Consider the following 25,618-nt stretch of genomic DNA (forward strand, 5'->3'; position numbering starts at 1 on the left):
TTGTTTGGGTTTTTTTTTTTTACTATTGCTTGTTTGTGCTCTGAGTTACATAAAGGATGTCCTCTTGTGATCAGAAGCAAGCTCATCTATGCCGGCTATCACTGTTAAAAGGACAGTCTTAAAAATGTGCGGAATTATCATTGTGATCATTGTTAAATCCAGCTATCCACTCCTACCTCTGCTGACTTCTCCTGTGGACATTATGGTGTATTCCATTCATTCTAAATATGACATTGAATAATTAGAGGACTGTATTTTTCTAACAAAATTGTTTTCTGAAAACCTTTTATAGGGAAAGCAGAGAATATGAAAGCCTATCTAAAGAGTGCAGAAGGCTATTTTGTCCTGAATAAAAGCACTACGATTGGAAGGCATGAAAATTCAGACCTTGTTTTAGAGGTAAGACCTCTTCCTAGCCAGTCCCCGACCCTCCCTACCCCTCACACCACCAAAAGTCCTTACTGTTCTGTGGACTCCAGTCTCTTGTAAAGCACAGCCTCTGGCTAACAGTCCCAGCCTTCCTCGGTGTGCCACCAATAACCAATCCCGGCATGTGCTGGGTCTCCCTGGCACATGTGGTGAGAATGAGCACAGTGCAAAGTGCGATGGGCCCTGTGTCCTTTGCTGACTGTGTGTGCAGTGTCCCACCCTGATGGCGCGGTTTGGAAGGTGGGCGTAGAGCTGATGCTTGACCTTCACCTGCTCCGCGTCTGGCAGCCACGGCCACCTGAAGTGCCCAGCTTGAGCAATGGCCTCTCGCCCTTTCCAGAGCTTCTGGAGACTACGGGCCCCTCAGAGCCCTCCCCCGCCCCCGTACCTCCAAGTAGTAAATCAGGGTAAGCCCTGGGCATGGCCTCAGTGCTCTCTCACTTCATTTCATTCCATTCTCTGAATTAGCTGTGGCTTGGTCCACAGTCCCAGCTCATTGACAGCCAAGGAAGTTGGAAGAAATTGTAAGTAAGGAATTATAAAAACAGTGGCTTTGAGCCTTTTAACATTTTGAAAGGGATTAAAATATTGAAGCAGAAAGAGAAATGCAATGGAATCCCTTTAGGACTGTGAAAGGCAGACCACTCTCAGACTTCCCTCAACAGATTTTTTTAAACTTTATTTTGAAATAATTATAGATGCACAAATAGTAGAGAGAATGGCACGAAGCATGTGTGGAGTCCTGTGCCATTTTACCACGTGTGGATTTGGGTGTGGCCCTCAGGATATAGGAGTATTCCATCATCAGAGATGTCCCTTGTGATGCTCCTTTTATAGTCACAATTCCTCCTCCCACCATCGTCCCCACGCTCCGAAAACCACTAATCTGTTCTCCGTCTCTATAATTTTCATCATGTATGTATGACCTTTGTGATTGATTTTTTTTTTTTTTAGTCAGTGTAGTGCCCTTGACATCCATTTAGGTTATTAGCTTGTTCTTTTATTGCTGAGTAATAGTCCACGGTATGGACGTATCACCTATGTTTAACCATTCACTTTTTGAAGGACATTTTGTTTCCATTTGGGGCTATTACAAATAAATGTACTATAAACATTTGTGTACAGGTTTTTGTGTGAACATAAGTTTTTATTTCTCTGTGATAAATGCTCAGGAGTATGATTGCATGGATTAACATATGTGTTTATATAGATTCGGTTTGTAAAGAAACTGCCAGTCTTATCCAGCGTTGCTATACCATTTTTCATTTCCACCAGCAATGTATGAGACACATCCTCACCAGCAATTAGCCTAAACACGGTTTTTCATTTTAGCTGTTTTAGTAAGTGTGTAGTGGTATCTCATCATAGTCTTAACTTGCATTTTCCAAATCGATAGTGATGTTAAATGTCTTTTCATGTACATGCTTGCCTTCTGCATATCCTCTTCAGTGAAATATCTCTTCATATCTTTTAAGTGTCTGTAATCGAATTGTTTAGTTTTTTACCATTGAGTTTTGAGAATTCTTTATGTATTTTAGATATGAGTCCCTTGTCAGATAGATGGTTTGCAAATATTTTCTCCCATCCGTAGCTTGTCTTCTCATTCTCTTAGCAGAGTATTTCACAGAGCAAAAGCTTTAACTCTTGATGAAGTCCAGGTAGTTAGTTTTTCTTTTATAGATCATGCTTTTAGTGTCATGTCTAAGAACATGCCACAAGGTCCCTGACCCTGAGGATTTTCTCTTATGTTTTCTTCTAAGAAAGAAATTTTTAAATCTATGAACCATTTTGGGTTCACTGTCGTTAATGATGTGAGATTTAGGTCAAAGTTCATTTTTCTTGCATGTGGATATTTAGTTGTTCCAGAACCATTTGTTGAAAAGACTATCCTTTCTCCATTGAATTGCTTTTGCAAGTTTGTCAAAAATAATCTGGCCATACTTTCTATGGGGGCTACTTCTTAGTTCCCTATTATGTTTCATGGATCTATTTGTCATAATGGATCTACCATTATGAGATAGCCTTGATTACTGTCGCTATGTAAGTCTTAAATCAGGTAGTGTGATTCCTCCCACTTTTCTTTAAAGAAATTTTTTAACCTATTCTAGTTCCTTTGCCTTTCCATTTACATTTTAGTGTAAGCCTGTCTGTATACACAAAATATCATGCTGTAATTTTGATTGGAATTGTGTTTTATCCTATATATCAATGTGAGAATAATTGATATACTCCTACATTGTCTTCCAATTCATGAACATTGTATATTTCTCCATTTATTCGGTGTCTCTCTTGAGTGTTTTGTAGTTTTCAGCATACGAGTCCTGTACATGTTTTGTTAGATTTACACTTAACTATGTCTCTCTTTTTGTTTTTTTTGAGTGATTGTAAATGGTATTATATTTTTAATTTTGGTGTCCACATGTTCATTGACAGTATATAGAAATACAGTTGATTTTTGTATGCTTCTTGGTATCTTGCAACCTTAACTGCACTTTCTTATATAAGGGCTTTTGTAGATTTCTTGGGATTTTATACATAAACAATCATGTCATCTGCAAATAAGAACAATTTTATTTCTTCTTTCAGAAAAGGAGATCTGAATGCTTTTAATCTTCTTTTCCTTGCTTTATTTCCCTGGTTAAGACTTCCAGGACTCTGCTGAACAAGAGCAGTGTATAAATCCTTATATTTGCTTGTTCCTGACCTTAGGGGAAAGCAGTTACTCTTTCACCATTAAGTAGGAGGTTAGCTGTAGGGTTTTTATACATGTTCTTACCAAGTGAGAAATTTCCCCATTTATTCCTAGTTTTCTGAGAGTGTTTATTGTAAACGCAACAGATTTAAAGATAACTCCATGAACGTCCCCGTGAGATTCTCCTCCATGATATGGTCTCCCTTCAAGGACACAGAACATCTGTTCAGTGTGCAAAGTGGGAGGAAAAAGAAGAAGAAGAAGAACTGTAGTTTCTTCTTTATCCTAACAAGGCATAGATTTGGGGTAGTTTTATTTCCTGTCTGGCTAAAGTAGAGACAGAGATCTCTGTTTTGAACCTGACTATGACATTAGAAAACTGTAGTAATTTTTAAAAGCACAGGCTTTGGAGATAGACAGAGCTGGGTTTGAATCTCATTAGGCTACTTTGTGGCTGAGTGACTTCAACCAAATTACTTAATCACTCTGAGCTCCTTTTCCCTGTCTGTAAACCTCTTACCTCACAGGGTATTCTGAGGATTAAGTGAGAAATGCATATAAAGAGCCTGGCATGTGGTGCTCAGTGAATGTCACAATGATCATTATTATGGTCTCCTAAAACAGAGACTGAGAAGAATCCTCAGAGGTGCACAGGGTTGAGATGAGGATCCACTGACATTAATAAGCCATTTGGAAAAGGGAACTAATGAGGACAGTTATTAACTAGACAGAAATTGAGTTGCATTCATTGTATATAAATAATTGACTGCTTACTGCTCCTCGGACTTAGCTTAAGAAATACGTCACTAGGCTTCCCTGGTGGCGAAGTGGTTGAGAGTCCGCCTGCCGATACAAGGGACACGGGTTCGTGCCCCGGTCTGGGAATATCCCACATGCCGCGGAGCGGCTGGGCCCATGAGCCATGGCCGCTGAGCCAGTGTGTCCGGAGCCTGAGCTCCGCAACAGGAGAGGCCACAACCGTGAGAGGCCCGTGTACCGCAAAAAACAAAACAAAACAAAACAAAACAAAAATGTCAGGGATTTATATTACTAAAAATCATCCTTGCAATTACCCAGAGGTTACATCTAGCAAATAAAAAAGATTGTTTGTTTTATTTGCCTGGATCAATCCTAAAGAATACGCAGTTATGCTTCTAAAGATTTCTACTCATCAGCAAGGCTGACATGTTGTTTGGACTATTGGTATCGTAGTATTTCGACATCATTTACTCTTTCCGATAATGGAAGGTAGTTACATGCTTCTTGTTTTTAAAAATTGGGAGAAAGGAAAATATAAGGAAGAAAATAAAAGTCACTTGTAATCATTTGGCTCAGGGAAAAATCAATATTGATATTTGCAGGGTTTTACCCTCCAGACTTTTTTCTATATCCTGTAAGGAGTTTGGTTCCCTAAGGCAGTAGGAAGCCTGTTTATAGCCAGGCTAGTGAGAACTGTTTCTAGTCAACAGTGATAACGTTTGCTATCACTCATTCATTGCACAGTATTTACCCAGAGCCTCAGCACCGAGCCAAGTCTAGGGGTACAGTGATGGCAGAACTGGACATGGTCCCTGCCATCAGGAAGCTGCCAGGAGAGAGAGAAATAAGTCAAATGATCCCACAAAGGTGTGACTAATTCCATTCCAACATTGGGGCTGTAAAGGAAAGGAATATGGAAGACAAGGAGGACTTAACTAGACAATAGGAGAAGGGAATGGCATGTGCAAGGGCCCTGGGGTGGAAGAGCATATTGTGAACCCAAGGGACTGAGAGAAAACCAGGGCGTCCAGAAGTCAGAGTGGGAAGGAGGAGGGCTAAGGGACAAGTCGGCCTCCTTCATGTCACCATAAGGGTTTTGATCTTTATCTGAAAGTAGTGGGAAGAAGGCTTGAAGGATTGTAAACAAGGGGGAGACCTACCAGTGAAAATCCCGGCTGCTGTGTGCAGACGAGCCATCAGGAGCTCTATTCACAATCTCCCCTCTCCCATTTTACATGGCTCAAAAGCCTCAGCCTTGCTCATTTCACAGCTAAACCTTGCAAGTTATAATTTATATGATTTGATGTGCCTTGTAAAGTGTATTTTTTAGAGTTGGATATGGCTGTTATTTAATCTCTGCTGAGAAAGGGACTCAGTTCTTCCAGAATGAAGAAACACCAAAGCCAGTGGTTGTTGGATTTTCCGCATGTTTAAGAGTGGTTGTTCAACATGAACTCCTAGGCATTCTGACCCAGTGGGTTTGGGGTAAGGCCCAGGAATCTTCACATTTATATGCTCCCCAGGTTCAGGTGGGGGGAATGGAGTCCCTGGAGTTGGTTCCAGGACCACACTTTGAGAACCCCAACATCAGTGCTCCCTCCCTCTCCGTTCTTGATCAGCAGAGCTCCTGCTTTGTGTGTGTGTGTGTGTGTGTGTGTGTGTGTATTCTTTCAATAAACTTTGTTTTGAGGAAAAGAGAAGCGAAGGGTAAACAATGAAGGGCTGACTGACCCTACCCCCTCCCCAGGGACTCCCCCAGTCCCACCCTAGTGAGGTTCCAGGATCCCTAGAAGACTGAGCTCTAGGACAGCCCAAGTCAGTGCAGGGCTGCAGCTAGGAAGGTGGAGATGGAAGAGAAAAAGAAAGAACAGACATGACAGGGGGATGAAATGCTGGTGTCCACCCCTCACCCTCGGTGGTCAGTGTCCTGCCAGGCATCTCCTTTCTCATGGGTTTAGCCATCTCTCCAGCCTGTGTCAGCCCTTCTCGCGTGGGATCTGAGGGTCGTGAAGCCAGACTGATCTCATACACATACCCCAGATCCCATCCAGCCGGATGACTCTCGTCCCTTTTTCTGGCCCCTGTCAGTTCTGGGCTGCCTCTCAGGAAAGAACCAGAGCCTACACCATAATCTTGTTTATTATTATTAAACAAGGCTGCTGGGATTCTCCTATTATTTGCATAATTTCACGGACATGCAGATATGTCTGCTCTGTCAAAGGACACACACAGCTGTAGCTCTGATGGGCATGGCCAAATTTCCCACCAGAGGTTTCCAGACGTGGTGTCCTGCCAGCAGTGGACGCCCGTCTCCCACTCCCTCCCCAGCCTAGGGTGCTGACCCCCCATTGGATCTTCACTGATCTACGGGGTGAAGTATGGTACCAGTGTCATTTTTATTCACATTTCTCTTATTCTAAGCGAACACCTGCATTTTGAGACATAAGGTGACAGGTGGACTCTCTGTGGGGAAATCCACGGAATGAAACAGGCCTGGGAGGGTGCACTTGCTGGCTCCCCATCTGCATCGCGCTTGTCCTCCTGCCTGGGTCATGCTCCCCTCCTCCCCCCTCCCCCCCACCTCACCCCTGGCTTCTCCCCAAGTGCTCCTTGCTCTGGGGGTTCACCTGTTAGGTCTCACCAGTCCTCAGGGAATGTTTTGTCCCCTGTTTGGGAACTGGCGGCTGATTTCATTGGTCAGTACCCAGCAGAGCAATTGATGGGACTAGTTTCTCACCAGCAGATGGAGGGCTTCCAAGAGGAAAAAGTTCAGAGGAAAGGGCTAGATCGTGATCTCATTTTTCTTTTTTTTTTTTAATTGTGGTAAGATATGCATAACATAAAATTTACCATCTTAACCACTTTTATTAAGTGTGCAGTTCAGTGGCATTAAATATATTCACACTGTTGTGCAGCCATCACCCCCATCCATCTCCAGAACTCTTTGAATCTTGCAGAACTGAAACTGCACCCATGAAACAACAACTCCCCTTGTCCCCCCATCCCAGCCCCCAGCAACCACCATTCTGCTTTCTGTCTCTATGACCTTGGCTACTCTGGGTATCTCATATAAGTAGAATCATAACAGTATTTGTCTTTTCATGACTGGCTTCTTTCACTGAGTATAATATCCTTTCACTGAGTATAATGTCCATGTTCATCCAGGCTGTAGCATGTGTCCGAATTTCCTTCCTTTTTTAAGGCTGAATAATATTCCATTGTGTGGATTCACCACATTTTGTTTATTCATTCATCTACTGATGGACACTTGGGTTGTTTCCACCTTTTGGCTGTTGCAAACAATGCTATGAACATGGGTGTATAAATATCTCTTCAAGGCCCTGCTTTCAGTTCTTTGGGATATATACCCAAAAGTAGACTTGCTGGATCATATGATAATTTTATTTTTAATTGTTTGAGGAACTGCCATGCTGTTTTCCATAGTGGCTGCACCAAGTTACATTCTCACAACAGGGCACAAGGGTTCCACTTTCCCTGCGTCCTCACCAACACTTGTTATTTCCCTTTTTTTTTTTAAAGTAGCCATTCTGATGGATGTGAGATGAAAGAAAGATCATAATCTTTTGAATAGCATACATAATGCAAACAGCTACAGCATACATTTATGGACTACTTACTGTATCTCGCATGGCTTTATACATCATCTATGTATGTTCTGTATATATATTTATAGCATTATATCCACAAAACTAATCCTGTGCGGGTGAGAACTACTATTATCATTATTATCCGCATTTGATGACATGGACATGGGACTCAGAAAGGTTAAGGAACTGGCCCAAATCACACAGCTAGTCGGGGGAGGTGGGGCTGAGTTTCAGACTGAGCTGACTCAAGCTTCTAAAAACAGAAGCTTCACTTTTTGAGTGTAAATTTAGCTTTGGGAACATCTAATATCTAAATTGGAAATTCTCAGTTAACTGAGATAACAAGATAATTGACTAAGCTAGGGAAATTCCACCCTGTGGAATGGAGAATGGGGGTTGTCAGTGAAATGTGAGATCAATGTTCTCGTGATCCTCATTCATGCAACAGACTGAGGTGGTGCCATCTGGGGGGGATTTGGGTAAAGAGGAAACGTTGACCTGGTGCTTTCCCAGGAAGAGGAGCATTGGGGCTGTTAAGTGGGGGCCCAGCAAGAAACACCACTTATCTCTCCAATCCAGCCAGAGTAAGTTCTCTGCTTATAAGGACTGGTGGAGTTCAATTAGTCCAACCTGGATAACCCAGGATAGTCTCCCACTTTTTAAAAATTTTTTAAAAAGTTTTTGGCTGGGTTTGGTCTTCGTTGCTGAGCACAGGCTTTCTCTAGTTGCAGCGAGCGAGGGTTACTCTTTGTTGCGGTGCACGGGCTTCTCATTGCAGTAGCTTCTCTTGTTGTGGAGCACGGGCTCTAGGCATGCAGATTCAGTAGTTGTTGCACGTGGGCTCAGTAGTTGTGGCTCGTGGGCTCTGGAGCACAAGCTCAGTAGTTGTGGCACGCGGGCTTCGTTGCTCCATGGCATGTGGGATCTTCCCGGACCAGGGCTCGAACCCGTGTCCCCTGCATTGGCAGGCGGATTCTTAACCACTGCAACACCAGGGAAGTCCTTAGTCTCCCTCTTTTAAGAGCACTGACTAGTAACCTTGACATCGGCACAGTCCCTTTGGCCACCTCATGGAGCATATTCCCAGGTTCTGGGGATCAGGGCATGGGCATCTTTGGGAGACCATTCTGCCCACCACATTAATACTACCACCTGACTGGACTGTTGCTTTGGGACTGGTCTGAGAGCTTTCTGGAAGTATCAGTAGGATCAATGCCACAGGCCATGGAGAAAGATGGCTGGATGAGCTGGCAGGTGATAATCCCGTTACCAAGAGGGCAGGAAGCAGGACGGGTTGAGTGAGCACCTCAACATCCCGGAAGCAGCCAGGCAGTTTGGGGCCTGGAGATGAACCAGGGGTTGGAAATACACACCTGCGAATCGAGGGGGTGGCACAGTGGCCCCAGCCCATGGACAGAGTGCAGAGGAAACGGACATCTGAGGGGAGAGGAGCCCGGCGTGGAGACCTGGAAGCAGTCAGAGAGGTGAGGGAGCCAGAGAGCTGCTGCCAGGCTGAGGGTATTCATCACAGAGACAGCTTGCTTTGTGCCAGGTACTGTTCTTTTCACTCTCGAGTGTATTAACTCATTTCATCCTTAGGAGGTTAGTGTTGTTTGCCCCACATTACAGATGAGGGCGTTGAGGCACAGATAGGCTGAGTATCCTGCCTGAGGTCACAGAGGGAGGCTGGGGCACTGGGCACCACGCTCGGGCAGTCTGATTTCAGGAGCAGCCTCTCCTGAGGACTTGCCGGTCCACAGGGCTCTCCCAGGGAGACCGGGGAGGAAGGATCCAGCTGACGGGGAAGCAGAGAAGCTTCTTCTTTCCTTCCACTCCCAGACTCGTCGTCTCACCAGCGCCTGGCCGTTTCCTCATATCCTTATTCTTTTGAAAACCCCATTTTTTTTTTTTTACTATTTCTGTACTACATCCCTTTCCTGAGGCAGTGGGGGGATAGGGCTGGGGGATGGGATAGCCTAGAACCAAAAGGTTAAGAGAAATAGATAAAACACACACACACACACACACACACACACACACACAAGTTAATTTCAAAAATGTTATCCCACTCCTTTGAACAAGTCACCAAGCAGTACCTTTTGTCAATCCTACAAAGCCCAGCTTATCAAACTCATTTTTGCTGCTCAGGGAGCAACCAAAGGGAAGCAAAGAACCATGCCCCAGGCTGCACAGCTGGAAGGTAGCAGAGGTGGGACTTGAACTCAAGGCTTTCTAACTCCAGAGCCCATCCTCTTGCTCATAATAGAGAACATTTCCCATTTGCCCTATGTTCTCTTCTAAGTGCTTTAGTATGTATTATATCATTTATACGTCACCAGTAACTTATAAGACTGTCCTTTTGTTACCTTACAGATGAGGAAGCTGAGGTATCACTTGCCCAAGGTCACCCTGCTAGGAAGTAGGAGAGCTGGGCTCGAGCCCAGTCTAGTAACCACCACGTTGCCCTGCTCCCCCAACCCCTGAACCACCAGGCCACGTGCCTCTCTCTGACAACTGTGTCACATGTCACAGGGAGGCCGAGAGCCCGAGGAGGCCCCCGAGGGCAATGGCAGTGGGTTGAGGACCCAGCGGGAGAGGAACCTCTTGAAGCCATTTGACAATAAAGGAAAGGAAGGGGGAAGGGGCGGTGTTTCCAGGCCGAGGGGGTGGTGAGCACGTTCACAGGTTAGACGGAAGTTACACTGTCAAGGTGAGGATGCAGAAGAGGAGATGGTTGAGGAGAGGGACCAGACAAGGGTGAGATGAAGACAGGACCACCCGGAGGCCCTTGGCAGCTAAAAGAAGCCTTGAAGTTTCCATCTATGACCTTCTCCCTGCCTGGGAAGTCCAGGTCCTGGCAGGGAGCTGAAGGCACATTCACAGGGGTGTGGAGTGATGGAGGGGAGTTTCCTGAAGGGACTCCACAGGGAGTGGGCAGGGCTCAGAGAAACCACAAAGGATAGTGCAGGGCCCAGAGCTAGTATGAGTGAGGACTGTTCCCACCCCCAGAGCTGAGGGGTGAGGGGCAGGGGCATTTCCTGGGACCCGGAGACCCCGAGGGCTGGGTAGAGTCCCTCTGAGGGAAGCTGTGTGGCCCCAGAGAAAGGAAGCCAGGGGAGTAAGTACCCCAACCTCTCTCCTCCCTGCTCTGATCTCTAACCCCCACATTTGGCCAAACCCAACCAGAAACCAGAGTCAAGGAGCCCATCAGCCCATGGATGTAGCTGCACAGGTGGGCCTGCTGGGCAGAGGGCGCTGTGGAAGGGGATGGAGGAGGGTCTGGAGAAGCAGACGGAGGATGCAGGCAGGTGCAGGAGGTGAAGACCTAGGAGGCTGTTGTCAAAGTAGAATTAAAAGCCTAAGACCAGGAACCTGCTGGCTGGGGGGCCCAGAGGGCACTGGGACAGCCTCAGGACAGAAGTTTGAGGGTGGCAGGAGGGTTTGGGGGCCAGGATGGACTTGAAGGAGCTGGTGAGCTCGAGCAGGGCCCAGGCTGGGTGAGCGTAGGGCATTACGCATAGGGAGGGGACGGGGAGCAAAGGCTACGTGACTCAAGGAGAGGACGAGACAGAGGATAAGGAAGGCTGGGAGCGGGAAGTTATGGTCTGAGATGGGGCTTCCCAGTTCCAGGTGATGCAAGGTTGAAACCTAGCTCAAAGGACGGTTCCAGGTACACGTCGAACCTCAGCGACAACGTCAGCGAACCTCAGGGCAACATCATAACTAAGTCGGCTTCCCGAGGAGGCTTCCTCAAAGCACAGGAGTCATCAGAGCAGATGGTCATTGTTAAGAGATGTTTAAACGTCTCAATATTTTATGGACTCACTATATAATTTTTAAACATTTAAAATGCAGGAGCCTTTAAGAAATGCACTTGTTTTCTCTATTAGGTCCTGCCTGTCTCCTCTCTCATTATTAAATCACTCTCTACTCTGAAAATCACAGGGTACAAATCAAAGGTACAGGTTTTGGAATTAGACTTGGGTTCAAACCCTGACATTGCCCTGTGCCAGCATCCTGAGGTTGAGTGAGTCCCTTCATCTTAGCCATTTTTTGAATCGTGGTAAAATACATATAAAGTTTACCGTCTTAACCACTTTTAAGTGTACAGATCAGTAGTTGTAAGTTATTCACATTGTTGTGCAACCAGCCTCAGAATTTTTCATCTTGCAAAACTGAAACTGTACCCATTAAACAACAACTCCCCGTTTCCCCCTTCCCCAGCCCCTGGCAACCCCTATTCTATTTTGTTTCTATGAGCTTGACTACTCTATGTACCTCACATAAGTGGAATCATACAAAATTTGCCTTTTTGTGACACTTATTTCACATCATGTCCTCACGGTTCATCCATGTTGTAGCATGTGTCAGAATTTCCTTCCTCCTACACTGAATAATATTCCACTGTATGGATGGACCACATTTTGCTTATCCAATCATCGGTCAGTGGGCACTTGGGTGGCTTCCACCTTTTGGCAATTGTGAATAATGCTACTATAAACATGAGTGTACAAATATCTCTTTAAGTTCCTGCTTTCAATTCTTTGGGGTATATACCCGGAAGTGGACTTGCTGGATCATATGATAATTTTATTCTAAATTGTTTGAGAAGCCGCTCTACTGTTTTTCCTATCAGCTGCACCATTTTACATTCTCAGCAGTGCATTAGTGTTCCCCTACTCTACATCCTTGCCAACACTTGTTATTTTCTGTTGCTGTTTGTTTGTTTTTGATAGTAGCCATCCTAATGGGTATGAGGTGGTATCTCACTGTGGTTTTGATTTGCATTTCCCTAATGACTAGTAATGTTGAGCATCTTTTTATATGCTTGTTGGACATTTGTATATCTTCTTTGGAGAAATGTTTATTCCAGTTCTTTGCCCATATTTGATCAGGTTATTTGGGTTTTTTTTTCTTGTTGTTGTTGTTGAGTTATAGTTCTCTATATATTCTTCATATTAACCCTTTTTCAGATTTGTGATTTGCAACTATTTTCTCCCATTCTCTAGATGGCCTTTCACCCTGTTTATTGTGTCCTTTGATTCACAGAAGTTTTAAATTTTGACATAGTTGAATTTATCTATTTTTACTTTTGCTGCCTATGCTTTTGGTATCATATCCAAAAAAGCATTGCCAAATCCAGTGTCATAAAGCTTTCCTCCTGTGTTTTCCTCTAAAAGTTTTATAGTTTTAGACTACGTTTAAGTCTTTGATCCACTTTGAGTTAATTTTTATACATGGTGTAAGGTAAGAGTTCAACTTAATTCTTTTGCAGTCTTTCCCAGCATCATTTGTTGAAAATACTGTTCCTTCCCCATTGAATAATCTTGGCACCCTTGTCAAAAATCATTGGACCATATATGCAAAGTTTTATTTCTGTGCTCTCTCTTCTATTCTATTGGCCTATGTGCCTGACCTTATGTCAGTATCACACTGTTTTGATTACTGTATCTTTGTATGCAGTAAGTTTTGAAATCAGGAAGTGTGAGACCTCCAGCTTTGCTTTTCTTTTTCAAGATTATTTTGGCTATTTGGGGTCCACTGAGATTCCATATGAATTTTAGGATGAATTTTTCTATTTCTGCCAAAACTGCTGTTGGGATTTTGAATCTGTAGATCCTGCTGTGTAGTAATGACATCTTAACAATATTAAGTCTTCCAACCCACGAATACAGGGTGTCTTTCCATTTATTTGTGTCTTTAATTTCTTTCAGCAGCACTTTGTAGTTTTCAGTGTACACATCTTTTACCACCTTGGTTAAATTTATCCCAAAGTATGTTATTGTTTTTGATGCTATCATAAATGAAATTATTTTCTTAACTTCCTTTTCAGATTGTTCATTGAGAGCATATAGAAACACAACTGATGTTTGTTGTTGATTTTGTATCCTACGATTTTGCTTCTGAATGTTGTTTATTAGTTCTAAGAGGGTTGTGGTTTTTCATGGACTCTTTAGGATTTTGTACATGTAAGATCATGTTGCCTGTGAACAGAGATAATTTTACTTCTTCCTTTCGAATTTGGATTGCCTTTATTTCTTTTTCTTGCCTAATTGCTCTGGCTAGGACTTCCAGTACTTTGTTGAATAGAATTGTCAAAAGCAGGTATCCTTATCTTCTTCTTGATCTTAGAGGAAAAGCTTTCAGTCTTTCACCTTTGAGTATGATGCTACCTGTGGGCTTTTCATATTTGACCTTTATTATGTTGAGGTAATTTCCCTTTATTACCTGCTTGTTGAGTGCTTTTATCAAGAAAGAGTGTTGCATTTTGTCAAATGCTTTTTGTTCCCTGTATAGCACAGGGAACTATATTCAATATCCTGTGATAAAGCATAATGGAAAAGAATATTTTTAAAAGAATGTATATATATGTATAACTGAATCACTTTGCTGTACAGCAGAAATTAATAAAACATTGTAAATCAACTACACTTCAATAAAATAAATAAATAAACAATATAAATGAGTCTTAAAAGTCAACAATAAGAAACCAACCAACCCAACTTAAAAATGGACAACAGAGCTGAACAGACACCTCACAAAAGAAAATCTACAGATGTCAAATCAGCATATGAAAAGATGTTAAACAGCATACATCATTAAGGAATTTCAAATAAACATGAAATATCTCTTCATTTATTTAGACTACTTTGATTTCTTTCATCAACATTTTGTAGTTTTCTTCATATACCTCTTCATATAGCTCAGTATTTTGTTAGATTTATTCCTAAGTACTTCATTTTTTTTTTTTTGGTGCTAATGTAAATGGTGTTGTGTTTTTAATTTCAAATTCCACTTGTTCATTGTTCGTATATAGGAAAGCAATTGACTTTTGTATGTTAATCATGTATCCTGCAACCTGGCTATAATTGCTCATTAGTTCCAGGAGGGCTTTTTGTCGGTTCTTTGGGATTTTCTGCATAGACAATCATGCCATCTGCAAAATGGGCAAAAGATCTGAACAAACACCTCACCAAAGAAGAATTTTTTTTTCCTTCCCAATCTGCTTTTATTCTCTTTTCTTGCCTTGTTGCATTAGCTAGGAGATACAGTACAATGTTGAAAATGTGTGGTGAAAGGGGACATCTTCACCTTATTCCTGATCTTAATTGGAAAGTTTCTAGTTTCTCACCATTAAATATGATGTTAGCTTTAGGGTTTTTATAGAGGTACTTTATCAGGTTGAGGAAGTTCCCCTCCATCCTTAATTTGCCAAGAGTTGTTGTGGTGGTTTGGTGGTTTGTTAGTTTATCATGGATGGGTGTGTAATTTTGTCAGATGCTCTTTTTGCATCTGCTGTTATGATAATGCGATTTCTCTTCTCTACGCTGTTGATGTGATGGATTACATTAATTGATTTCCAAATGTTGAACCAGCCTTGCATACCTGGAATAAATCCCACTTGACTGTGGTGTAGAACTCTTTTTATACATCACTGGATTCAATTTGCTAATAATTTGTTGAGGATTTTGCATCTATATTCATGACAGGTATTGGTCTGCAATTTTCCTGTTTTGTAATATCTTTATCTGGTTTTGCTATTAGAATAAGTTTGGCCTCACAGAATGAGCTGGGAAGTGTTCTCTCTTCTTCTATTTTCTGGAAGAGATTATTGAGAACTGGTATCATTCTTTCCTTAATGTTTGATAGAATTGACCAGTGAACCCATCCAGGCCTGGTGCTTTCCATTTTGGAAGGTTATTCATTATTGATTCAAATTCTTTACTAGATATGAGTCTTTTCAGAGTATTTATTTCTCCTTGTGTGAGTTTCAGTAGATTGTGTCTTTCAAGGAAATGGTCCACTTCATTAACTTATAAAATCTGTGGGCATAGAATTATTCATAATATTCCTTTATTATCCCTTCAGTGTCCATGAGATCAGTAGTGATGCCATCGCTTTCATTTCTGATTTGAGTAATTTGTATCTTCTCTCTTTTTTTCTTGGTTATCCTGCTAGAGGTTTGTCAATTTTATTGATCTTTACAAAAAAAAAAAAAACCAAACAGCTCTTTATTTTGCTGACTTTTCTCTATTGTTTTCCTGCTTTTTATTTCATTCATTGCTTCTTGTCTTGTGCTTGTGGTAGGCTTATATTGCTCTTCTTTCTCTAGTTTCATAAGGTGGAAGCTTAGATCTTTTCAAATGTATGCCTTCAATGCCATAAACTTCCCTCCAAGCACTGCTTTCACTGCATCTTGCAAATTTTCATAGGTTGTATTTTCATTTTCATTTAGCTCAAGATAAATTTTTATTTCCCATGAGACTTCCTCCTTGACCCATCTGTTATTTAGAGGTGTGTTGTTTAATCTCCAAATATTTGGGGATTTTCCAGCTGTCTTTCTGGTATTGGTTTCTAGCCTAATTCCATTGTGTTCTGAAAACGTACTTTGCATAATTTCTATTCTTTTACATTTGTTGAGGTATATTTCGTGGCCTGGAATGTGGTCTGCTTGGTGAATGTTCCATGGGAGCTTGAGAAGGATGTGTGTTTTGTTGCTGTGGGATGAAGCTGTGTGGTTGCCAGTTAGATCCAGATGATGGTAGTGCTGTTCAGTTCAACTTCATTCTTCCTAATTTTCTGCCTGGTGGGTCTGCCCATCACTGACAGAGGGCTGTTGAGGTCTCCAGCTACCATGATGGATTCATCTGCTTCTCCTTGCAGTTCTATCAGTTTTTGCCTTCCATACTTTGATGCTCTATTGTTGGGTACATACAATGAAGGACTGTTATGTCTGCTTGGAGAATCTACCCCTTTATCACTATGTATTGCCTCTCTTTATCCCTGATAACTTTCCTTCCTCTGAAGTTGGCTCTGCCTAAAATTAATAGAGCTACTCCTGCTTTCTTCTTGTGTTCCAGTATTTTAAGTGCCAAAGTGTGTCATAGGAATTTGAAAAGTGGGTAAAGGCACAGTCATTTGAATCAGGCAAACCTGGGAACAAGCCAGGCGAGTCAAAGTGACTGACTGTGGGCACATGTAATCGTTCTATGCCTCAGTTTCCTCATCTAAAAAATGAGTAATTATCAGACCTACTGTACAGCACAGGGAACTATATTCAATATCTTGCAGTAACCTGTGATGGAAAAGAATCTGAAAAAGAATAGATATTATATATATGTATAACTGAATCACTTTTCTGTACACCTGAAACTAACACAACATTGTAAATCAACTAGACTTAAATAAAAAATTAAATTTTTTTGAAATGAGGAAGTATCCCTTTGAATTATTGTGAAGATGAAATGGGATAATGCAGTAAAGCACTTAGCAAATTTCCTGGCATTTGTGTAATTACACATAATGTGTCATTAATATATTCTACTAATATATGCAGTTATATTATTATCTATTCATATACTATAAGCTATTATTAATATAAGCTATTGGTTATAATTATATTGTGGGACATTAGTATAGATTTCTAAGTCCAAGTACTCTCTATGAAAGTTGGATGAGGCGCTCTGAGAAGAGTGACTTAGAAAATAGTTGCAAAGTCTCAGGCTGGAGTGGATGGCTCATAGGCAGTGTCCTGAGAAGACAGAAGACTTCGCACGTGCCCTGCAGCCCATAGTCCAGGGCGCCAGGGCCAGGGGGGATGTGATATTTCCTCCTTGGTGCCGAGTTTTGCTCATTCTTCTTATTAAAGTGGTTATACAGGAGGTTTCTGACCCCACTGACAATTCACTGTCTGGGGTCTCTCTCTTTTGTGGGAAATGTGGTCACACGAGGGCCCCTATTGAAAAATAGATCATCTTTGCTTAGATAAATTCTGATTAGCTTTAAGAAGCAACAGTAATAATTAAGCACAGGGGAAAAACCTTCATTGTACACCAAGGCTTTTAAAAGGTAGTTATAAAACTATGTTTTGTGGTATGAGCTCAATTGTGTTTAAACTTTTTAAAAAGATTGTAAGCATAGAGAAAAGACTGGAAGGATGTGAACCACCGTGTTCTCGGTGCCTGCCTCTGGGGGACAGGAGTCTAAGTGATTTTAATGTCTTCTTTGTGTTTTTCTCTAGTTCTCATTTTCTGCATTATTACAAAAAACATGTTATTTTAAAAATGAATAGAACAAACAACAATTATTACAAAACCTCCCCTGAACTTTAACACTTGCAGTAAATGGACAGTTGTCACTTGCCAACTGACCTTTCTGGTTTGTGTTGGGCCATTTCTGCTGTCTTGCCACTTGGGACAACCAAAAGGATACTTGCATGGGATCAGAGAACTATCAAGTGGCCAATTCCTGGCCAATTTCCCCCGAGTTCCCTCTTGCCTCTGTGTTGCCTGACGCCCTACCCCAAAACTGGGCATCTATTCTGGGTCTGCTGTCAGGGTCTGGTGACCCTCCACTCACTAGCTGTGTGGCCTTAGGCAAGTCACTTAACCTCTCTGACCCTCAGCATCCTCCTCTTAAAATGAGGATTGCAGTGACTGTCCAGCCAGATGAAGTGGTTAGCACATTGGGGCCCCCAGTGTCAGTGGCACTAGTTATTCCTTGTTATTCCTGATATTCCTGGCTCTGACTGTCCCCCTTCTGCATTTCAGTCTGCAGACGTCGACAACCATCACGCACTCATTGAATATAATGAGGCCGAAAGCAGCTTTGTTCTCCACGACTTCAATTCCTGCAACGGCACGTTCGTCAATGAGTGCCACATTCAGAACGTGGCTGTGAAGCTCCTACCCGGAGACATCCTGAGGTTTGGGTCCAGAGGGCTGACCTACGAACTGGTCATCGAAAACCCAGCCTCGGTGAGTCCAGGCCCCTGCGGGGGTGGGGTGGGTTGGGGTGCAGAGGTGCCGTGTTGTGTCACCTTCCGTGCAGCCTAGGGCTCGGGTACGGCCACAGGTGGAGTTCGTCTGGAGCGCGTCACTCTTCCTTTCGCGAGTCTGCGAAGTTCAGCCCCATCGCGTGGGTGCCCGGGGAGAGCGAGTCCTCGCGCCCTCTTCTGGGCATTTCGTGGAATTACATGCAAGGGTTGCCTAGCGACCAGCCCGGAGCGAGAGCGTTTTCCTGAAAAGTGAAGCTTGGCGAGGGGAGGTGGAAAGCAAGTGTGTGCTTTTGAAGATGCAGAGATGGATGCTTCCTTTTTAGACAGATCAGTGCTCTGCAACTTCCTAGCTTTGCGACCTCGGCCAGGGTTCTCTGCGTGCCTGGGTCTGGGTCTTCTCAGCGCTGCAGGGCGTTGAGAGAGTATCTATGTATAAAAAGTCAAAGTCTCTGGCCGGAGTAGACACTCAAGGCCTGCCAGCTGTTATCACACCGGATCAGAAATGTTCCCGGGATCAGGACCTAAAGTATGGCCCCAGGTTAAGCGGAACGTAACGCAAAATTCGCCCAGCAAAGCTCAGTCACCAGAAGTATCTGGTTCAGTAGGGAGGCAGGATGGGGGCTGGTTAGCAACACAGTCCTGGGTCAGAACCCCAGCTCTGCCACTGGCCTACTCGGTGCACTCTTGCACAAGCCATTGGACCCCTCGGAACCTCGGTTTCCTCATCTACAAAATGGGGCCAACGACAGCAATGACCTTGCAGGCTTATCTCGAGGGCTAAATGAGATGGTTCTAATTGTAAATCTCCCAGAATAATGCCCATTCGTGGTAAGCACACAATACCTGTCGTGTGTGTCCCAGAGAGACGGCGTGTTAACCTCACTCCCCAGCACCAAGAACGCTGCATGGACTGAGACTTCTGAGGCTTAAAGTCCTTTCTGGGACGAGGCTGGTTATAAATAAATAAAGTTTAGAGAATCTAGACAGAATCCTGTGGTGTCGGTCCCCTAGGCAGCCCTAAATACTCACTCAGAGAAGATCAGCACCGTCCCTCCGGCTGCAGGGCCCATGACACCGCATCCACCACGTTTGGCTTTGAAAATCTGGGGCAGTTTTCTCCTGCTGCTTCTCAGCCCCCTTTTCCTCCTTGGACCGACATTAAAGTGTGCTCACTTGTGGGATGCACTGGGATCCACTGGCCGCCCTGAGGAGGGGCTCCTGACCCAGAAGGTGTTGACCTGATCAGGGGTTCTCAACATGGGTTCTAAGGATCCCCCTCGTCAGAAGCACGTGGGGAGCAGACCCACAGTGCAGATCTGGGCTTCACCCAAGGCCTGAGGACTCATACTTAGGATTCCCAGATGAAATACAGGACACGCAGTTAAATCTGAATTTCAGAGAAGCAACAAATAATTGTTATGTACAGGTGTGGCCCAACTATTGCAAGGAACCCCTTATGCTAAAAAAATTATTTGGTGTTTATCTGAAATTCAGATTTAACGGACACCCTATAGTTTATTATATATTGATTTATTCATTTCTTTATTTATGCGAAATCTGGCAACCATACACATCCTCCCTGGGAGTAGGGCCTGGGAATTTAGAATCATTTGTATGGAACACTTACAGAATTTTTTAGGGATCAAAGAAAAGGGGATTTCACACTCCCAAGCCTGAAAATCCAAGTTCATGAAGTTTGATTCAATGTGCCCCAACATGTCTGATTCCAAGAATTTTTCAGGAATGTTCAGTAAAATTACAGGTTCTCAGGCCCCCTCCCTGGGAAATTCTGACTTTGTGGCTTGCCCGTGGGGAGAAGAAGAGGGGGAGCAGCAAACAATATCTGCATTTTTTTCTTCTTTTTTCCTACAAAGATATTTATTGAAATATTATTTATAGGGGCATAAAATTTGAAAACTATTTCCATCCAAAGGGGGCATTGTTTAATATATTATATTGTTTAATATATTATAAGGAGTTTAATATACTATAAGGAGTTCATTTATATATGGAATACTCTTCTGCCTTTTTAAAATACAGCTTTCTTGAGATATAATTGACATGCCATAAACGTCACATGTTTAAAGTCTGTAAGTGGATGGGCTTTGACATATGGGTACACCTGTGAAACCATAGCCACAATCAAGACAGTGAACAGCTCCTTCATCCTCCAAAGTTTCCTCCGGATCACAGCATGTGTTTGTTTGCTTGCTTGCTCTTAACAGCTTCACTGAAGTACAATTTACATAACAGAAACTTCACCCATTTTAAGTGTCCAATTCAATCAATTTGAATATATTGATGGAGTTGTGCAGCCATCACCACAACCTGCTCTCAGAACATTTTCCTCCATTTCTATCACCCCAAACCTCGGAGAAACCTTGGAGGTATTTCATTTTGGGGTTTGTTTTTAACTTTTAATTTTCAAAATTATGGTAAAATACACATAAAATTTACCATCTTAACCATGTTTAAGTGCACAGTTCACAGTGGCATTAAATCTATTCACACTGTTGTGCAGCCATCACCCCCATCCATCTTCAGAACTTTGTTCATCTTCCCAAACTGAAACTCTATGCCCATCACATCAAACCCCCTGCTTCCTTCCTCCCCTCCCACCATGCTTTCTGTGTCTGTGAATTGGACTATTCTAGGTTCCTCATATAAATGGTATCTTACATTGTTTGTCCTTTTGTGACCATCTTATTTCACTTAGTATGATATCCTCATGGTTCATTCCAGTTGAATATTTCATTGTATGGATTCACCACATTTTGTTTACCTGTTCATCCATCCATGGCCACTTGGGTTGCTTCCACCTTTTGGCCATTTTGAGTAAGTTTGTTATGCACACGGGTGTACAACTATGGAATGGGGACTTTATTTTACAAGGTGCTTCTTATATAATTGTGGGGAAAAGTGATGACGACCTCTAACCTTGAGTAGATAAGACGGAAGAAGATGCTTTGTAAGAAGAGAAACCAGGAGAGCAGCAGGAGGAATCACTGACGTGAACAGCACTGTGCTAAGCAATTCACCTGCTCTCCCTTATTTCACGCTCACAGCAACCTATGAGATGGGTTCTCCCATGATCCCCATTTTACAGACAAGGTATCCGAAACTCAGAGAGGTTAAGTAATCTCCCCAGGGCCACACAGCTTGTCAGTGCAAATTAAACACTATCCCCACTTGTGGAAAAAGGAGGGGAGAAAACCATTTAGTCTGATGCTAGCTGGAGCAGTAGCCTTGACTGGTTTTCACACCGAGGAAAGCATACTCTCACGGTCACTCGAATATGCACGGATTTTTTCAATTCTTATTCCTACACGCACTTGCACCTTGCTTCATTCCTCGGTTGACTACAGGCAGCTGCACAAGTGTTCCCCCGGCCTGTGCCCAGGGCACTTTGCAGGACTCTCCACAGCCCCATCTTCTCAAAAGTGCTCTCTGCCGGGGCGTCCCCAGCTTGAGAAGCTTCCATCCATGATGCTCATATTCATGGAGGGGTCCTTTGCAGCGTCCGTGTGAGGGCAGCCTGTGGACTGACTGACACCTTCCTACAACTTCCACTTCCTGATGACCCCAACCTGCTGGCTATTTAAAAGAAGAGAAAGGAAGAGGGGAAAAGGGAGAGGTATTGAAGAGCATCTCTCATCAAATATTTTGAAGCCCAGTTTTTCTAAAAAATTCGTGGCTGTCTTGCTTCCGGCATATTCTTGTTTCCAATTGATTTTGGGGTCCCTGGTGAGGGCGCTGTGTTTCCTCCTTGGATGGAGTTTCCACGGAGGACTGCCCTGATATCATACAGATTAAGTATGATGAGAACTGTTCTTCTCCCGACAAAGAGTTCCCAAATGAAAGCATTTAGTTCAGGTTTTGTGGTGACCCTAACCAATAGAGGAGGGTGTGACAGCATTTTACTGGGGGAGGGGGGTGAGGTGCGGGGCGCTTAGGAATCCAGATGTGTTTGCAGGTGTCACAGTGGTTAGAGCACGTGCCCTGAGGTCAGGCTGACTCCAGCGCCGTCCCAGCCCTGCTCTTGACCGGCTTTTATACTGGACGTGCACAAATCATCTACCTCTCAGGGCCTCGGTCCCCACTCCTGTAACAATAGTTCCTACCACCTTGAGTGACTGTGGTATTAAGTGGGCAAAGTGCGTAAATTGCTTAGTCCAGCGTCTGGCACCTAATAAGCACATGATAACCCTCAGCTTTAGAGTCAAGCAAACCAGCATGGAGCAGCCAAGATGCCTCCTTTGTAAATGTCCTTTTGGACAGGGAAGCCTCCCAAGACCTGCCCCCGCTTGCAGATAAATATATTTGCAGATAAATTACCCATAGAATAACATACAAGATGGAAAAATATAAAGAAAAACTCTTGTTTGACAAAGTGCATTGGCAGCCAGGTTGTGCCCAGGACCATCCTTTTTTTTTTTTTGCGGTCGCGTGCCTCTCACTGTTGTGGCCTCTCCCGTTGCAGAGCACAGGCTCCGGACGTGCAGGCTCAGCGGCCATGGCTCACTGGCCCAGCCGCTCCGCGGCATGTGGAATCTTCCCGGACCGGGGCACAAACCCGTGTCCCCTGCATCGGCAGGTGGACTCTCAACCACTGTGCCACCAAGGAAGCCCCCAGGACCATACTTTGTAAATTATAGCTCTCTCATCAAAGTATTACCTAGGGCTGCCATATTGCACAACTCCAGGTTCACCATTCACAACGTAGTCCACGTGGATGGCGCCCACTGAAGCTGTGCAGGACATAACCCGCAGGGCCATCTTCAATGCCCTGAAGCAACCGTTGATTAATCCCATAGAGTCTTGGCACCAGGCGTGGGAAATTGAGGTCCCAGAGTCAGGTGTGCCGCCGTGTTGTGGGTTTTGTTTGTTGTTGCCTTTACTCATGCTTTCTGAGCTCTGGGAAAAGGGGTGTGGAAACAAGCTGTGCTAGTCACAGGGGCGCCGTTCTTACAAGGCAGCTGAGTAAGGAAACCCACGTCACCCATATGTATCCATCATGTCTTTCTCTATTCTGAAATACGGCAAAACGGATGGAAATGGCCAGAATGAAAAAGGAAGCCAGGCGCCACAAATGACGTGCCGAGTTGTTCCATGAGGGGGTTGACAGCTCCTTATCGGCAGCCCCCATCCCCATGACTGCCTGTGTCTGGCCTTCCCTGTAGCCTGCTCTGCCCTGTTCCCAGTCCAGCCAGACTCTCCCCCGTGGCTCCTGGATACTGTCTTCTGTCCCTGCAATGTCATGACGTCCTGTCTTGCGAGAAGAGCGCCCTCTGTCGGCCAATATTCCTTGCTGCTTTAATGGGGAAGCTCTGCAGAACACAATCGAGAAAGCAAGGGCTTTGGAGTTGGATGGACCCAAGTTGAAATGCCAGCTGCAACTGGCTTTACCTTTCTGAGCTTCAATTTCCAATTTCTGCCAAGGAGCTACTCATTAATCCCAGGTCCCCTTTCCCCCTTCAGTTGTTTTTATAGAGGTCCCTGGGACCACCCCTATCATGGCATAAACTGAGGCTCAGAGAGTTTCAGTGACTTCCCCAAGGTTAGGCATCAGTCATATAGATCCAGAGACAGGATTAAAAGCCGGCTCTCCTGAGTCCCTTGGAGCCTTTCCCTAATAGCACGAAGCATCGTGGGGCCGTGAGAGCCCAGGCAGGTCCTTCACTGCCCAGCGGTTAAGGAAGGTCTTGCAATTCCCAGTCCAACCTGCAATTTCACACGCTGACAGGGGATGATTCATTATGTGGGTAAAAACGAAAGCCACTGATAATAGGAGAAACTGCATTTTCAGTTATCTGGCTTCCTTGCTTGTTTGGCTCCACTAACTTTTTTTTTGGCTACACCAATGCAGGATCTTAGTTCCTCAACCGGGGATCAAACCTGCACCCCCTGCATTGGAAGCATGGAGTCTTAACCACTGGACGTCCAGGGAAGTCCCTGGCTCCACTAACTTTTTTTCTTTAATTATTTTCTTTATTTTATTTATTTATTTTTGGCTGCGTTGGGTCTTCGTTGATGCGCACGGGCTTTCTCTAGTTGCGGCGAGCGGGGGCTAGCCTTCTTTGCAGTGCGCGAGTTTCTCTTTGCGGTGGCTTCTCTTGTTGCGGAGCATCGGCTCTAGGTGCGTGGGCTTCAGTGGTTGTGGCACGCGGGCTCAGTAGTTGTGGCTCACGGGCTCTAGAGCACAGGCTCAGTAGTTGTGGCCCATGGGCTTAGTTGCTCCGTGGCATGTGGGATCTTCCTGGACCAGGGCTCGAATCCCTGTCCCCTGCATTGGCAGGCGGATTCTTAACCACTGCGCCCCCAGGGAAGTCCACCCACTAACTCTTTTTTTTTTTTTTTAACTTATTTTATTTTTTTGCTTTATAACAAATTTAATCAGTTATACATATACATATGTTTCCATATCCCCTCCCTTTTGCGTCTCCCTCCCACCCTCCCTATCCCACCCCTCCAGGCGGTCACAAAGTACCGAGCTGATCTCCCTGTGCTATGCGGCTGCTTCCCACTAGCTATCTACCTCACGTTTGGTAGTGTATATATGTCCATGCCGCTCTTTCACTTTGTCACAGCTTACCCTTCCCCCTCCCCATATCCTCAAGTCCATTCTCTAGTAGGTCTGTGTCTTTATTCCTGTCTTACCCCTATGTTCTTCATGACATTTTTTTTTCTTAAATTCCATATATATGTGTTAGCATACAGTATTTGTCTTTCTCTTTCTGACTTACTTCACTCTGTATGACAGACTCTAGGTCTATCCACCTCATTACAAATAGCTCAATTTCGTTTCTTTTTATGGCTGAGTAATATTCCATTGTATATATGTGCCACATCTTCTTTATCCATTCATCCGATGATGGACACTTAGGTTGTTTCCATCTCCGGGCTATTGTAAATAGGGCTGCTATGAACATTTTGGTACATGTCTCTTTTTGAATTATGGTTTTCTCAGGGTATATGCCCAGTAGTGGTATTGCTGGGTCATATGGTAGTTCTATTTGTAGTTTTTTAAGGAACCTCCATACCGTTCTCCATAGCGGCTGTACCAATTCACATTCCCACCAGCAGTGCAAGAGTGTTCCCTTTTTTCCACACCCTCTCCAGCATTTATTGTTTCTAGATTTTTTGATGATGGCCATTCTGACTGGTGTGAGATGATATCTCATTGTAGTTTTGATTTGCATTTCTCTAATGAGTAAAGATGTTGAGCATCCTTTCATGTGTTTGTTGGCAGTCTGTATATCTTCTGTGGAGAAATGTCTATTTAGGTCTTCTGCCCATTTTTGGATTGGGTTGTTTGTTTTTTTGTTATTGAGCTGCATGAGCTGCTTATAAATT

General features: G+C 43.8%; 1 protein-coding gene across 1 annotated transcript in view; it reads left to right on the forward strand.

Moving 5' to 3' along the window:
- Positions 1-306: 306 nt before the first annotated feature.
- The window catches only part of LOC309808926 (forkhead-associated domain-containing protein 1-like), a gene marked incomplete at both ends in the record, with an annotated part of 92,965 nt that continues 67,653 nt past the window's right edge, over positions 307-25,618 (forward strand). The window contains 2 exons of the mRNA XM_082629493.1: positions 307-399; positions 18,039-18,245. Of these exons, the coding sequence (XP_082485619.1) occupies positions 307-399; positions 18,039-18,245 (300 nt within the window). The remainder of the gene's footprint in view (positions 400-18,038; positions 18,246-25,618) is intronic.

The sequence above is a fragment of the Mesoplodon mirus genome, assembly GCF_964341445.2.
Source record: "Mesoplodon mirus genome assembly, chromosome: 7".
In the NCBI taxonomy this organism is placed as follows: domain Eukaryota; kingdom Metazoa; phylum Chordata; class Mammalia; order Artiodactyla; family Ziphiidae; genus Mesoplodon; species Mesoplodon mirus.